The 16709-nt window shown below is 38.0% G+C and overlaps 1 protein-coding gene across 1 annotated transcript; it reads left to right on the top strand.

Annotated features, from left to right (window-relative positions):
* Positions 1-743: 743 nt before the first annotated feature.
* On the top strand, positions 744-16228 carry MCUR1 (mitochondrial calcium uniporter regulator 1). The gene is made up of 9 exons (XM_015619706.3): positions 744-1116; positions 2173-2283; positions 3726-3829; positions 5927-6028; positions 6750-6791; positions 8487-8558; positions 12068-12121; positions 13292-13406; positions 14755-16228. Exons 1-9 carry the CDS (start codon positions 873-875, stop codon positions 14808-14810), a joined length of 900 nt encoding a protein of 299 aa, XP_015475192.1. The 5' UTR covers positions 744-872; the 3' UTR covers positions 14811-16228.
* The last annotated feature ends 481 nt before the right edge of the window (positions 16229-16709 follow it).

Here is a 16709-nt window from a genome sequence, read left to right as displayed (position 1 = left end):
GAATGATGCCATCTTCATGCTGGTTTGCTGTAATTATTGATTCTAGTAGGAAGAAACAAAGGTGCCGTGTGCTTTTTTCAGTGAATTTGTATCTAACAGAAAAAAATATCAACTTGCTCTGAAGTAAGTGCTGCCTGGAGAAAATGGCAGTGGGATGAAATGACTTCTTCTCCTATTAATTTCCTACAAATATTAAGTAACATGTCTTTACAACAGCACATAAGGAAAAAAAACTTGTTTTCCTGTATTCCTGAGAAATCTGTATTTTTGGCAGAACCAAACAAACAACACACCTGGCCCACTCTAGTGCTTAGGGCACCTGTGGTTAAGGCTCCAGACCCAAGTTGTCCAATCCCGGGCATCACTTGGTTAGTAACTTCCAGCCCCGAAATCTCAGTCCAAAATTGCAGAGCGACAAGTACTGTTTGAAACTGTTTGTTTGGTTAAGGGGTTACAGCAGCAGTGCTGCGCTGACGGTAGAACTAGATGATCTCAAAGGCCTTTTCCAGCCTTGACGACCCCATGATCCCAGGATTTTATGGTTTTGTGGCCGGGGAGCGTCCGTCTCCACTACATGGAGCCCGGACCGCCCTCGCAAGCACAGCCCGGCCGAAACGCGGCCCGCCCGCGCCTCTCTTCTCGCTGCCGCCGCTCTGTGAGCCGTAGGATCAATCGCCGTCGCTGGCGGCGTCACCTGCCGTGTTTGGCCGCGTCCCGGAGGCGGAAGCGGGACGGCGCCTGTGGCGGAAGTGAGCCACCGGGGCGGCGTGTGCTCGGCCATGGCATCCCAATAGTAGCGACGGCAGCAGCGGCAGCAGCGGTTTCCCTCCTTCCCCTCCCCTTTTCCGCCGTCGGGACCGGGTGGCGCGGCCATGGCCGGGGCCCAGGCGGCCGCGAGCGGCGGGGGGCGCGCGCTGCTGCTGCTGCTGCTGCGGCCGCGGCCGCGCGGCTCGGACGGCGCCTCGCGTGACGGCCGCGCGCCCGCGTCCCCCGCGCGCCGCTGCCTCGGCGACTGGCGGTGCCCGCCCGCAGCGCAGCCGGGCCCCGGCGGCGGCGCCGTGTGGGGAAGGGGCGGCGGGAGCGGCGCGAGGGGCCGGCGGCACCGCGGGGAACGGGGTGAGCCCGTGAGGATGGGGCGTCCTGAGGGCACTGAGAGTTCGGGCACCGGGAATGGGGGAGGGAGGCAGGGTCTGCAGCGCACGTCCCATGCAGAGCACCTGAGGGAGCGGGGGGTGTTTAGCCTGGAGAAAAGGAGGCTCAGGGGGACCTTATCGCTCTCTGCAACTACTGGAAGCGGGGATAACAATGCGGGTCGGCCTCTTCGCTGAGGCAACCAGCTGGCAGGATAAGAGGGCATAGCCTCAAGCTGTGCCAGGAAACGTTTGTGTTGGACATTATGAAGAATTTCTTTGCAGAGAAGGTGACTGGGCCGCCCAGGGAGGTGGTGGAGTCACCGTCCCTGGGGCTGTTTAAGGACGTGGCGCTCAGTGCCGTGGTCCGGTTCACAACGCGGTGCTCGGTCAAAGGTTGGACTCGATGATCGCAAAGGTCTCTTCCAATCTAATTGATTAGCAGATTCTGCCTCTTGGCGGTTCACCCCATGCCCCACCTCACATTCATTCTGTCAAGGTAGTTTATACACTACACATCCCAGTGGAGACAATGCACTGTCTTAGATTGGCTTTCAGTGTTGAAAGTATTTTCTGCAAAACCAGTAAATGGCAAATTGTGAGAAATTACTTCTTGCCTAAATGGCAAGTTATGAAAGTTCACTTCTTTAACAAAGAAGGGACAGAATGTGCAAATTTAGCCCTCCAGCTTTGAACTGCTCACAGGTTGTACCTGCTGAGGTGATTCCAGTAAAGGAACAGATGCAGGACCCTGTGAATTGGAGGGATTTTTTCCAAAGCATTGTATTCCTTGAGAGCATCTTGTAAGGGCAGCAGTAGCGTAGTGTCCTGTTTTCCAGCTCTTATATATGGAACTTAGTGATCAGATATCTTTTCACTTCCAAGCAAGCTGTGGTAATCTCAAGACAAACTATTTTGTCATATGTGAAAAAGCATTCCAGGTAGTAAGGAAACTCCTGGAAAACAAACATGTTGATGAAATATTCTTTCTTAAGAAATAACTTTGTTTTCGTTTCTCTCTTTTTATTTTTTATTTCCCTAGATGTAAGCATCTCTGTGTCATCTTTACAAAGCAAAGAGAATATTTCCTTACTGGGAAATAGGAGGCTTTATTTTGACACTCATGCGCTGGTATGCCTCTTGGAAGAAAATGGTAATTTGTTTGAAACAAGTAGCTATTTTTAATGGCTTTAATGAGTGGTTTTTTTAGTTTACAAAGTGTTACTTAACATGCAGTGTTACACCTTGATTTTTATGGATTTTTGGGGGGCTTATCTATATACAAGGCAGGGACAAAGGGTTTTCTTCAGCTTCAAAAAGGAAACAGCTTATATAACTTTGTTTGTAATAATTTTTACCCTATTGGTAGTTTAAAATGCTAAGAAAAAATGAAATTTTAAGAACTGAGTTTTCAAGGCAGTGGTTTAAAATGTATTAATTGGATTCCTTCATACTGAGTATATTACAACTTGAATATGCACCAATGCGTTACAATTGGATGGCATATGGGCTACTTTGTATCCTAAAAGTGCAGCTTTTAGGATAGAGCGTAGAATATTCTATAAAATAATATTATGCTAAAATATAGACAAGGGAATAGATCATTTTGGATTCAATGCTGAGATCGGAGAGGTACCCTAAGATGAAGCTCAGTACAGCTGAAGTGACTTGTAACAGCTCTCCATTCCTAAAACTGAGAGATTCCTAGTCCCCTTCCCCTGACAGGTGGTTTCTTCTTTTTCCATGTGCCAGGAACTTCTCAGGAAGCTCTCCAGCTCTTGTTTGGTATTCTGAGACACCAGTTTAATGAGCTGCTGGATCAGTTGAGTGAGCACAGGTCAGAGCGTCAGGAGGAGGGATAAGGGGAGAGGGAGCCTTTTAGTGGTAGTAAACTTTTATATCAGCTCAGCTGCTGAAAGTGACTTGCTCTCAGCTGTGCTTGCTGATGCTGAGTTGCTGGTTAGTTTGTAATAACCATGTTTTTGCAAGTGTTTCTTTTCATAATGATTAACTCCTGTTCGTGACATTTTAACTCCTACTTTTTGAGGGTGGAAAAGATGAAGGTATTTTTAGGGACAGTGTTTTACTATAGTTTCCAGTATATTCAGTTCAAAAAGTTTCTAATAGGCACTCAGAAGCTGGTAGACCTAGAATCAAGACAGTTGGCTTTGTTTTTAGTTGCTGAGTTTTGTACATCTTCAGTGGCACTGAGTATATTTTTTTTTTTATAGTATAATGAAGTATCTGCTTTTCAGAGTCAGAATTCTTGTTTGCTCATGAAGGTAATCTAACCACATGTGGGAGGTAACATTCCACAATAAGTCTGGAAAATTCCCTGTTTATCCTGCTGATAGTATAATAGTGCTGTACTATGGAAGCACTCATAGTCTGTACTATGTCACAGACATAGGTTTGGGGTGGGGAAATTTGCAGGTACTATGTTCTTTTGTTAGTGCTGGATCAAGAGGTCTGTGTTTTGTTATCTTTCATAACTGGCATTTGTTGTAATTCGATGATGAGTTATCAACCAGTAGCATTTCTGTAAACTGTCCAGATTTGGATCCCTCTCTGAATGTCACTTTTTGTTTTGCTTAGGGTTCACTACTCAGCAGTCGGAGGTCATTGTATCTGCATTAGTGAAAATCATGAACACCAACCTGGATATGATTTACAAGGACATGGTCACCAAAGTACAGCAGGTTAGATCAGAGGCAGTGGTGGGGTTAAAGTAAATTAGTGCCTTGTGTGCCTGCTAATGAAATATGTGTTGCTGTTTATTACTATTAGACACTGCATTTTAAAAGTTTGAAGGTGAAGAACAAACATTTCTCTCTATCTATGGGCTGGTTCATTTTGTCTTGAGTTTATCAGACAGTTACCAAAGTGTTATGATGGACCTTGAGATTTTAGTACTGTGGGTTGGTGTGCAAACCACAAGTAGCTTTTTAGTTTCAACCTTACAGTAATGTGACAGAGTTACTGAGAAGGGTTAGGCATAAGAGGTATTCAAGGCATGGATTTGAATTTCTACACGTATTCTTTTGCAGACTTGTAACAAGGACGTACAGATCCCCTCAGTTTGTTACCACCCTGTTATGTGGCATTTTTTTTTTTAATCTCTGTGTCTCTCAGGGACATTTATATTGTATTAGAATCGAGCTGAAGTGAGCCTGAGGTTCTTGGCCCCAGGTCACCTTCCGAGCACAAGCTGTAAGTTGTTTCATAGTAACCAGGCTGCTGTCTTGAGACATGAGAAAACAGCAGCTGCTCTCTCTGTAGCTTAACAGTTTTGGCAGAAGGGTGTCTCATTAAAAAGTGGGATACTGCAAAAGTGGATTTTGTGGCACTTTCCATCTAGGGAGCTTTCAAGTGAATCTTCTTAGCTTTTGGATTGTAGGCAAGCCCACAATTCTCCTCTTGTGCTGAATTTGTTCCACAGTCACTGAGGGAATGCAGTATTAAAGGGTCCTTTTCTCCTATGTTTAGTTGTATTTTACAACAAGCAGTCTCGGCCTCCTTCTGTGCCTACTTTTTTGAATGAAAGTTGTTCTGTGTTGAATTTAATGTTGCTACTGATGGTAGATATTTTCTGAGACTGTTAGATTTGACACTCAAGTGATTTTCTGCCATTAAGATGCAATGCGTAGCTTTGTATGGCAGCTCAGGAACTATGTGGGCTATCAACACTGGGCCACATGATAAATTTGTACTTCCTTATAGTCTTTGATTGCACAAGGGCTTCTGCAGGAAGAGAACAAAGAATTAGAAGAAAGATTTGGAATTTGTGGTTGAGCTATTATCAAAGTTCTACCTTGGTTAGATAGAACCTTAGGGAAAAACAGATTTACAAGTGTGTGTATGTATATACTTGAAGAAGAGAAAGAATATGAAAGATTCTGGTCTCTGTTTACTGAGTCCACTGAGGAAAAGAGAGAACAAGAGCAACCTGAAGATAGTGAGGAGTAAGAAAAGAGGTGTCCATGCACCCTTTGTGTAGACTTTCTGTAGTATGTCCAGAACACTGGTCTGTTTTTTTCAGTCCTGTGGTTAGGTAGCCTGGAGAGGCATCTTTAGATGCTACTTGGAAATAAAATACTGCAAGGTAGAATCACATTTTCTGACAAAACTGAAGTTAGAGTGCTGTGTAAGATTTGTAGGGTCTTAGTCCAGAACAAAAAGCAAGGGACTACTTATTAGAGGAAGATCTTTAGTAGAGAAGGCAGTTCCTATTTGCATATGTGGGTAGTGTAGGATCTAGAACAATGTCTACAGACTTTTCCCTCCTTTAAATTTGTAGAGAATTCTTGTTTGTCTTCTGTCAGTTCAATGTAATGGACTGAGACCAGCAATTCAAAGCATCAGTGCGTGATTCTGAGTAGTGAGGCAGAGACTTCCTTGCAGGGAAGGGAAAAAGAGGTAATTACAGAAGAGTATGGTTGAGCTGAGGAATTTCAGTCTGAAGGCCAGCTTTCCTCATTTGGCTCAGAGACAGCCCTCCCTAATGCCTTTGCTAGCTTAAGAATTTGATGACTTGAAAGTAAATGTTTCCTAGGCTAATAATTGAATTATTCTGATCTGTGTTAGCACTGCCAATTTTGTCAGACATTATCAACATTTGAGCCTAACTTGCTTATTTTGACACTGTCGCTCTATCTTGCTTTCTGAAGCTTGGAACCTGAAATTGCTGAATTAAAAATTTCAGGGTACCAAAATCGTCTTTCATATTTGTAGGCATAGATGAGGAAAAGGCATTATAGTTGTGATATGTTCTGAGATTCATCTTTCTTCTTTTAAAGGAAATTGCACTTCAGCAAATAATGTCCCATATTGGTGGTGTGAAAAAGGACATGATTATTTTGGAAAAAAGTGAATTTTCAGCACTTCGTTCAGAAAATGAGGTAAAAAATACTGTCTTGGAAAGTGCTAGTCTAGATCCTACTTTTTTTTATTTTTTCTTTTCTGTTTTTAAAATGATGTAGAAAAGCATCTTGTACCCAAGGAGATGACTGGGCCTGGGATGTTTTGGCACCTATATTAATGATGTTGTTGATGGAGCAGAGCAGAGGGTACCTTCAGCAAGTCTGCAGATGATGCAGAGCTGGGAACAGCAGCTGATAGACCAGGCAGTTGTGTTGCCATTCATGGGGACATCAGCAAGCTGGGAAAATGGGATGACAGGAATCACATGAAGCTGAACAAATGGAAATGCCCAGTCATGCCCCTGGGGAATACCGTCAGGCACCAGGACAGGCTGAGGGTGACCAAATGGAAAGCAGCTTGGCAGGGAAGACCTGGTGGACACCTGGTGTACCGTGAACTACTGATGAGCCCTTATGGCAAAAGCAGCCAGCAGCCTCCTGGGCTGTGTTAGGATGGCTGCCAGTGAGACACTGCTGATTTCTGCCTTGTGCTGTTGTTTGGAAGGGCACAGTACTGAGTTAACATGCATGTGTATTCATCTGTACACATACTGAGGACATAGAATAGTGCTTGGTTTGCCTGCTTTTTCATATTATGAATTATAGTCACTGTTACTGATCATGCAAATTCAGTAGATTTCTAGATTGTGTGGTTTTAAATACAGTAATAAAGTCTAAAATTCTTCTCCTACTCTCACAGAAAATAAAACTTGAGCTCCAACAGATAAAGAAGCAAGTCATGGTAAGATACTGTATCAATATAATTAAAAATTAACACCTGTCTAATTAGCTGGAAAAAATAAGTGTTACTTTCAGAATTTTATTTTCTAAGCTGTATTTAATTGTTACCATATATGTGATACTGAAATTGCTGTTGACAGTACACTGGGCTGCAGCAATGGTACTTTGATGCATACCTCATTTATGGGGACGGGAAACTATGACTAGTACAAGAGGTGAACCAAAATATAGCTGTAGAGGTTTTTATGTCCTTAATTCAGATTCAGAAAGTAGCTGCTATGTCACAGTTAAGGCTGAGTGAAGTTCTGCATTTAGGGCTGTCTCTACATTAAAGATGCAGCATACATTTAAAATCACAGTACTTCCTAATTTTGGTGGTTTGATTGCTTGATTTGGTGGAGATTTTGTTTCTTTTTTTCTCTGAAGAAAAACCAGAAAAATCTGTCCAGAATTTAAGAATCTTTAAATGGCTTTTTAAGACCACCAAGTTTGGAACCATTATGTTTGGTCCCATTTGTTTGGGAGCAAATGACCATGGCAAGAAAACAGGCTCTGTGTAGAAAGCTCACTCTTTTAAAGTGCATGTGGCATCTAATTTTTGAATTTTAACTGATTTTATGGTTTTAGTTGCATGTAAATGAGTTAGTATAATCCACTGGTAGAGCATCAAGGATCTGAGTCATCTTTTCTTAAAAACTAGATGTCTTAATATTTTACTTTGAACTGTAAATTCAATTCTCACAAGGGTGTGTTGTATGTGCTTCCTCGTACAAAAAGACACAATGTAAAATTTCAAGGAAAATTCCTATTTTTTTATTTATTAAACTGTAATGTGTTCTGTTGAAATGACAACTAAAGATAAATCAATTAAAGTTCAAAATTCAAACACAGAAATTGAGTCTAATTATTGTTAATGCTAAGCTAATGAGTTGGCATTGGCCTACTTGAGAAATGCTTATTTGGCTCTAGCAGTAGAATCTCCCAGAACATCAGCAATTTTTTGCTTCTCCCACATATTCATCTGATCAGCAGTTTGCCACATGACATGATTGTCAGCTGGCTGGAATTCCTGCCAGGAGGTTGCATTAAAATGGCAGCTGTCACCAGGAAAAGCAGGACTCACAGCACTATTGATAAAGTCAAATGCAAGTGTGCAACTTAATTAATGGTAGTTTTAAAAAGTTAGATGTTTAAAAATGCAGTAAATATTTCCTGACTCTTAAGATGTCTATAGCTTTTTCTGAAAACCCTAGATGTAGTCTTTAGAAGCAGATTTTCTTTTGCATTGGAAGGTGAGAAACTGCTTTGAACATTATTTTGAGCATCAAGGTTGCTTTGTGGAAGGAATCCAACTTACAGGTATAGCCAGACATGGGTTTCTGGATATGAGAGAGATTTACAGGATATATGAAACATTCTCTGCATTTATAGAAGGATGTGCTCTGAGTTAAGTGTTGTTCTCACGATTAAAAGTAATTTTTAGTTTTTGATTTTGAGTTCCAATTTGTACTATAGAACATCATACTTCCCAGGTGAAAAATATAAATACTTAATGCTTCTGAAAATTTAGATACATTAATTGGAGAGCTCATATTCATGAGATATATAAATGAAGATACAATGTATTTGTCTAATTATTTCTGCTTATGATAAAACAGAAGATCTTGCTTGCTGCTTTATCAATTTTTCCTATTAGGATGAAATTACCAAAGTTCGTGCAGATAACAAGTTAAACCTAAACCTGGAGAAGAGCAGAGTAAAAGAACTGGTAAGTTTTGGTTACTTCTAGAAACATTTCAGCACTGAGTAATCTCTAAATTTGGGTAAGAGCATCTTTCCCAAAGAGCATTTTCGTACTAACCTATAGTATCACTCAGCTTCAAGATGATATTTATCCAAGTTACTTGTCCTTATGCTGGTATATACAAGGTGCCTTGTTTGGCTCTGTATGTCTTACCTGTTTTGATCTTGTTTTAATATCAGGATTAACACATTACACTTAAATATATTAGATATTTAATCTAATATGCTGACTAGTTGCCTAGAGGGTTTTCTATCTTATATCTCTTTCTCTGTTTACACACTTAATATTGTTCACACATTTTGTTGAATCATTGTTGAAGATGTTTCATTTTCCTATATCTCATTTGTCAGAAAATAGCTATTGTGGAACTAGTTGTAATTTTTTTTTTTTTTTAGTTTTTATTTATTTATTTATTGTAAGTTATCCTGATTAATATTGTTTTTGAGCTCTGAAATACCTGGTAGATCTGAATTGATGTAATCTTAAATTAGGGTAATGTAGATATAAAATTAGAAGATTAACATGTTTTTGCATTATGCATAGCACTCTTGAGTTCTGTTCTCATAGATTTACTTTTTTTCAGTAGCTTTTAGGATCTCAATGAAATGGCATCTTTTAAATTGAAGGATCTTTTAATGACCTTTTCTAAATTATTATTATTTATTTCTCAGTCCCTTTCCCCAGGCATGTCGTAAAGACATAACACTTATCTTCAATCCAAGCAGTAAGAACTGTTCAAGTAGAAATCATTTATCTTCTGTGTGTGCCCCTAGAAGTTTTTCACAGTGATTAGTTTAGGTAACAGCTGTGTTAGTGACTCAGTATAATGACTAACAGTCTGTTAGCCCATGGTAGATGCTTGAATAAAGTACAGCTTGAGCAGGTAGACTTCTTGTTTAAAGGTTAATACTTCATGCTAATGTTTTAAAAAATTTCTTATGAAATGTAATCGTGTTTATGATAAGCTTTGCAATAATTTGGGCTTACAAAACTTATATGAAACCACTGCAGCGGTGATAAATTAGGCAGCAGTGTTTTCTTGTATATTAATGTAGGATCATGGAAACTGGACTTTGGTCTTTTGTGCAGAATGCCATTTTATTTTGCTTCCCAGGAAAGGCAAACTGTGCATGTCAACTTTCTCATAATAAAGTTGACCAACTTTGTAGTCTGTTGTGCAACTATAATTTCATAGTTTCTATGGAAACTGCTCTTTTTTTTCCCCTCCCCCACCCCACCATTTAATTGCCAGCTCTGCAATGCGTGAACAGAGAGGAAAAAGGCAGCTGAATGAGGAGCAGGTTGTAGCACATATGCTGAGTTGGGAGAAAGATGTAATCCAGTATTTTCTATAGTAGACACAGCATTATTGTTATATTTATTTCAATTGTAATGTGACTAAGGACTGAATATCCAGCTTTCTGAGAAAAAAAACTAAGGATAATTGAAGATTACTGTGCATTCTTACTAAGTTACTTTTCAGAAGAAAATGTCTGAAGTTTTTTAGTTTTTTAGTTATTTTAACTTGAAGCAATAAGTAAAATGTTTTTGTCCTTCAGTTTTATGTGGAATAAGTGCTGAAAGAGAATTTCTTACTTTGCCTACACTCATGTTAGCAGTCTTTAATGTTTTGAATTCTAAATGCTTTATCTTTCTTTTATACAGTTTATTATTTTATAGTCTCTTCTACTTTATTTCTCAGAGAATCCTACATTGCTTAGTGCACATCTCTTTATGTGATTCACATCTTCAGTGTACAGATGGTGTTAAAAAATTTGAAGTACAGCACAAAAACTTGTATATATTCGTGTGTTCGTGCATCACAGTGCCTCTAATCTTACTGATAAAAACCTCAAGAAGTATCTGACAAAATTGATTTTTTCTTACACTGTGAAAAATGTGAACTTAAGGGGGAATCTCTGTTGAATTTCAGAGTGGGAGGTTTAGCCTTGTCCTTCCTTCTTTTTTTTTATGCACCATGGTTTTGTTGTTACAGACATGATGATGGCTTGCAGTAAAAGGCCAATTTCACTGTCTTAAAACTAAGAGTAAAATCCTTGAGTCTGGCCTAGAGAGTTCTAAACACAGATTTTCTAAAACTAAGAAACATCCAGAAAGAAGCTTGTAGAATATAAATAATTCAGAAGATATGTATTTGGCTAACTGCATCTATTTAAAGTAAAGCAGATGAACTATTTCAGTCCATAAAATTAGTTTAATTCTCATGGTTCTTTTGATAGTGATCAATTCCTCAGTTAAGGTCCAATTCTCTTGCATTTCTACAGAAACATAATTTTGATTAGATTATTTTATAAATATTCTGCCATTTTGACACTTTCAAAAATGGAGATTTATATAAAATGTCTGAATTTCTTTTTTTTTAATTCCTGTCTTCACTTTGCAGAATCAAGTGACTCCATTAATTGTAGACATACTGTTATTTATCTTTATGTAATTTTCTACATTTGTAGCAGCCTGTTGTCTTATAACATCAACCTGAGATCAGTCAAAAGTCCAAACAGAGCTCTAGATCTTTAAGGAATGTTTTTTTAGTGCTGAGGCATTTATGTAGATTAATCTGATTTTAATGTTAAAATTAAATAAGCTTCCAGAGTGAAGGAAAAATAAGGTGACTTTCCACATGGGAATGCCAATAGATAAGGTTATTGCTGTTTAACTCAGGAATTCTGAGCTGTGTGCCTGATGACCTTAGTACTCTTGACTGGAGGCTGGTGTTTTGTCAGTTGTCTATAAATAATTTAATTGTGCCAGTAGTGGGGCAGGAACCATTATAGGTGTCAAGGTAACTCAAGCCTGTTCATGAAGCAGGTAACCTGGTTTAAAGGTGTGCTATCCTTATTTTGGATTTAACTTTTCCTTGAATCCAAATAGCCGTAACTTAAAAATAAGCCACAACTTCTGATGATCCACAAATAAAAGGCTTCACAGGCCGTGCAAATGTTCTGTTTTTAACAAATATACCATGAAATGACAGAGGTCAGAACAATCAAATTGTGAGTGCATACAGTGCTGGATAAACATTTTGTTGATAGCTGAGTTTGATGTGATCTAAGAGTTTTTTCCCTTTCCTGGAGGCAGCAGATTGTTCAGTCTTGGTTATGCTTGCATGTTCAATAGATTAGTCAGCTGTTCCAGAGTTACTGTTTAGAGTCATAGATCCTTGCTTTTCAGAAATGCAAATCTGCCAGTCTCTCTTCCAGCTGCTTACTAATATATACAGTTTTTCTGGAAGATAAGTGTCTGAAGAACTTGTTACACTTCACATTTCTGAAGTGTGCTTTTCAAAAGGACAGCTACAGTACTGTCTCCCAAGTGCTGTCAAGCAATAATCTTGTCCAGATTATGAATTTTACATAATTTAGAGACAAGGAAACATGCTTTTAAGTGGGGGGAAAAAAGGGAAAAATGTTTAAGGACAGTATCAAATTTAACTTTTTTTTTTCCTCTTCTAGTATTCACTTAATGAAAGAAAACTACTTGAAATGAGGACAGAAATAGTGGAATTGGTAAGAACTTAGTAGCTGATTATTACACAGCAAGTCTTTTTGTAATTGTGTTATAGACCTTGTATCCTTTTTGGACTTTGTGATGGCCTTATGCACTTAAGTGTCCATAGAATAAAAAGGCTTTCATATATATTGTTAGACCCTCTTTGTGTCAACAGAGCTGTTCAGTAGTCACTGTAAAACCTCATGCATGTAGCATTTTCTGTAGATAAAATTCCACTCACAATGTGAAATTAATTCTTTCTACCATGTTTAGAGAAACTCATTGCTAGACTGATTTGCCTTCATTGTAGAGGAGGTTTTTACCAAGAACTACTACTTCTCTTTGTTTCCTTTCTGTAGTTTAGGGAATTATCCCTAGGAAGTCATCTAGCAGTAAATCATTGACTGATTCATAATGTTCTAGTAGTGCTGATTTGAAGCTATCAGCAACTCAGCAGCTGTTGTTCTTAGTTTACAAGTTAGATTTTTCAGTCTCTTCTGAGTAATAATTCTATCCCCTATTTTTTTAGTAGAAGTCCTGTCTTCTGTCATAACCAAATTCTGAATTTGTAGCTGATTTTGTGGTAAAACTCATTGCAAGACAAAGACATGATTTTCTACAACAGAAGACCAATTCTCAGTTTTTCTAATGATCCATAAATCTCTCTGCTCCAGTATGATTTTGTCATGAGAGGCTTTTAGGCTTCTCAATAGCTCTTACAATTGAGCAGTGACTTTAGTCAGTGGGCTGAATGACAGATTGAAGTTAATGTTTATGCTGTTAGATTGAGATAAGAAGGCATCCGGTTCTGCCAGTTTCTAGATTACTTTTTAAGGAACATGTAATCACATAAATTTCCTGAGTTCACCAAATACTCAATTCCTTGGATATAATCAGCTAAGAGGAACTTGTTCTCTTTGAATAAGGTCTGTATTAGTTCAGTTGGTTAGAGCATGATGCTAATAATGCCAAAGTTATGGACTCCATCTCTGTACAGACCCTTCACTGCAGAGTTGGATTTATCCTTGTGGATCCCATCTAACTCAGAATATCCTGTAACTTCTGTAAGAATGCCAATTAACATCCATTTAAGGAGGAAGCAAAAATACAACTTGAAGGGATGGGTTAAACTTCTAGATAAACTAGGGAATGTTCAAATTGCATTATTTTGTTGCTTTGTTTTTTAGCACGCACAACAAGACCGAGCTCTGACACAAACAGACAGAAAAATAGACACAGAAGTTGCGGATCTGAAAACAATGCTCGAATCACACAAACTTGATAACATTAAATACTTAGCAGGTAAGGAATCTAGTGGTTGTCTCTGATGGTGAAACTGCCAAGCATTTTACAATGTTTGTCAAACTCAATTGTAGAGACTGTATAAAGGCCCTCATTAAAAAAAAAAACAGAACAATAAAAACAATCCAAGAAACAAACTTGAAATAGTCTTAGGCAAGATTAGCAGCCTTATTTCTGTACTTAACCCAGAATAAGTTTCCTATGATTCACAGCTTTACTTTGCATGGGCTTTTTTCAGGTTTTTGTCCTTCTTTATACTGTTAATAATAACATGTGTAAGAAATCTAAAAGACTGCCTGTTAACAAGGACCAAAAAGTTCTGTGCCTGACTTAATTTATCTAAGCAGCCTCCTGCATGCATTACTAGCATTTCTTCATCCATTTGATGGAGATCTGTGTTCAAAAAAGGAACATTTCAGTTTTTCTGTCTGTTTAAGGCAACATATTCTTTAAACTTCCATATTTACACAAGTGCTTGGAGAAGATACTATATATGTGTGCCTCCATTATTGCCCTAGGTAATTGTAACATTTTGATATTTTATTGCTGAGTGTGAAGTATTAATAAATGAGGTTTTCAGTACAAAATAATTCTGATTTAGATTTTCTGGTGATTTTTTCACAGTTTTGTCAAAAGTACAATTGCATAAGCCTATATAATTATTAATTATTGCATAAGACTATATAATAGTACTGTATTCCAGACATACCATTTACAGAGAACCAATAAAAAGGAAAATAAAAGGTGCTTTACTAAAATGAGAGGAAATTCTTTTCCCTAGCATTCCTACTCAAAAACAAGTTGAACTCTACATGGAGGAAAAAATAATTTAAAATAATATGCATTGTGTTTGAAGTGCTCCTGTTTGCAAACAAAGGCAAAAATATTTTGTGTGTATGTCTTGAAATAAAAATTTGATTTAATTTAAGAAGAAATTTTAAAAATATTAAGCTGATAAGTCTTGTTAAAAATGGCTTTCATTCGTTTGCTAAATACTTGACTATTTTATTATTCCCATTATTTATTTCCCCGTTTTATATCTGTAAGTTATTATATTGATCTTTTTGGAATGAAAAGCAAGTAAGGGTTTCTTTCTGTCTTTTGATAGTTTTCCAGCATTTTTTTTTCTCTTCTTATTTGTCATATTTATACTCTTCCTACCTTGAAATGGTTTGTTGTAAATGAAAAACTTAATCTCTCACATGGGGGTGGGGAATTCATTGAACGTCTAGTATTGTAGCAAGATGTGTACATAGCTTTCTGAAGAGATGTTTTGAAAGCTATTGATTTAATGTTGTTTAATGTCAATATTAATGCCATTTTCCTCCCCATCTTTATTTTCTTTCAGGTTCAGTATTTACATGCCTTACTGTAGCACTGGGATTTTATCGTTTATGGATATAACAAATCACGAATTTAAAGGGACTTCTTTGCCTGAAAGGAAAAAAAAAAGTTTTTAATCTTTCCCTGGGTTTTAACCAAATCTTGACTGTTTTATTTATTATTTATAAAGCAGACTGTTGAGAATGTAACCAAAGACGTGCCTAAAAACAAACTGTGCATATACCTTGCATACGTTGAACCTTACCTCTGATGGAAGCACTTTTGCCATTTCCCTCCGTTCTGAGCTGCAGGGCACCTGCCAATGCCAAGTGTCCTGTATAGGCAAAGACTGGCATTCCTGACAGTGGAGTGGGCCTGCATGCTGTAAAGAAAACCAGTGGAATTATGTTCCATTGCCTGTTTAGACTCATTGGCCAGACTCAGTTGTGTGTATTGGACTGAAGTATTTATTATTAGTGTAAAACTGAAGCTACGTGTTCTGTGGCTTGGAGGCACTCTTGTATAAGTGGAGTTTGTGCTAACTGAATCATGCTTACTTCTCTCTCTCTAACACTTGTTCATACAGTTACTATGATCAAATATTTGTTTGGCTATTTTTGTAACATAGCTATCGGCTTGTTTTCCAGATAGCTGCCCAATCAGTTGTGCTCATGAACGAATCTTTTATAAAGATAGCAGTGTTTGCTGCTAGTTTTGTCTGTAAGGTATTTGTAGAGATTTTTGTGACTAACTTGCCTTTGGTACACATAAGTATTTGATACTCATTCCGTATGCTAATTGCTTACCTTACTACTGTAACTGGAAGCTGGAAATGCAGTGACATATGCTGGTTGTGTTAATTTGTACTTAAGTGATACAAAGTGTCTCAGGTGCTGCCTTCTTGATGAATGGGAATTGATGCTTCTAGAAAGGGATTTTAAATGGTGGTTATGGAGCAGGCTCTTAAGCAAGAGAACTGCAGTACCAACAATCTTCTGGGGGTTTTATTGTTTCATTTCTTAAAAAATCATGTTGGTTCTTCAAATGTGGAACTCTAATAGTGGTTATAATAATTGAAGCAGCAGTGGACACTTGTAAAGATGTTAAACCCACATGAATCAGGAGGTGCCACTGAAAGCAGTGAATAAAGATGTCCAGTGTATCCAGGTATCTGTCATTCTTCCAGTGATTAAATGACTGTTTTAGTAGCAGAGCTGCCATCTGTATTCTTTCACTTAAGTGAAATCTCTCTTTCCTGCTTGCTCTTCTCCTAGAGCTAAGTTTATGCACTGGTAATAAATGCTGCTAGAGCACAGTAATGGCTTTGCTTAATGAAAGTAAAGCTTTTTGGCTACTTTGTGCCTATACTGTAATAACCATTTAACATTTTTGTGGTTGGAAGTGCCAACTTTGATCATGTGCAAGTTCAGAGGAAGAGATGGATGCCTGTAACAATACTATACTGGCCTGAAATAAAAGATTTTGAATATTTCATAGAATATGATGTGTTTTCATTATAAAAGCAACTTTTTGATTTTAAAATGGTCTCTTTGGTTGAAGGTAAGTCACTGATTGCATAACAAGTCTTTTCAGCTAAGAATTTGCAAAGTCAACAGCCCCTCCAAGACACTGCAGACAAATAGCGAAAGGAGAATTATTATTGTAGACTAACTAAACAGCCCCTCTAAATTAATGAATTAATACTCAAGACCTTCACCTGTTGTTTAAAAAATTATTTTTATACCAAGTTACAGGATTTGACACTTTCTCAAATTAGACAAGCAATAATTCAGTTTTTAGAATGACTTTGCTGTTGGTCTTATCTTCCCAAGGCAGATGGTTCTATATATGTCCATGGAATCAGTACATGTTGGCCTGCAGGCTTGTGCATCTGACAAATAGTTGCTAAAATAAGTATTTAAGACTAATTTTAAACATAGGGTCTATCTAGCTAAAAACAGATACTGTGCAAATAAATTT

Source organism: Parus major, chromosome 2 (assembly GCF_001522545.3).
Source record: "Parus major isolate Abel chromosome 2, Parus_major1.1, whole genome shotgun sequence".
Classification (NCBI taxonomy): domain Eukaryota; kingdom Metazoa; phylum Chordata; class Aves; order Passeriformes; family Paridae; genus Parus; species Parus major.
The sequence above is the reverse complement of the archived record's forward strand: the minus strand, read 5'-3'. Positions and strand labels throughout refer to the sequence as shown.

Excerpts from the sequence above, each read along its gene's own strand:
- MCUR1 (XM_015619706.3), top strand. The coding sequence starts at position 873 with ATGGCCGGGGCCCAGGCGGCCGCGAGCGGCGGGGGGCGCGCGCTGCTG. Across the intron at positions 1,117-2,172 it reads GCGGCACCGCGGGGAACGGG|ATGTAAGCATCTCTGTGTCA; the intron begins GTGAGCCCGTGA and ends TTATTTCCCTAG. Across the intron at positions 13,407-14,754 it reads TAACATTAAATACTTAGCAG|GTTCAGTATTTACATGCCTT; the intron begins GTAAGGAATCTA and ends ATTTTCTTTCAG.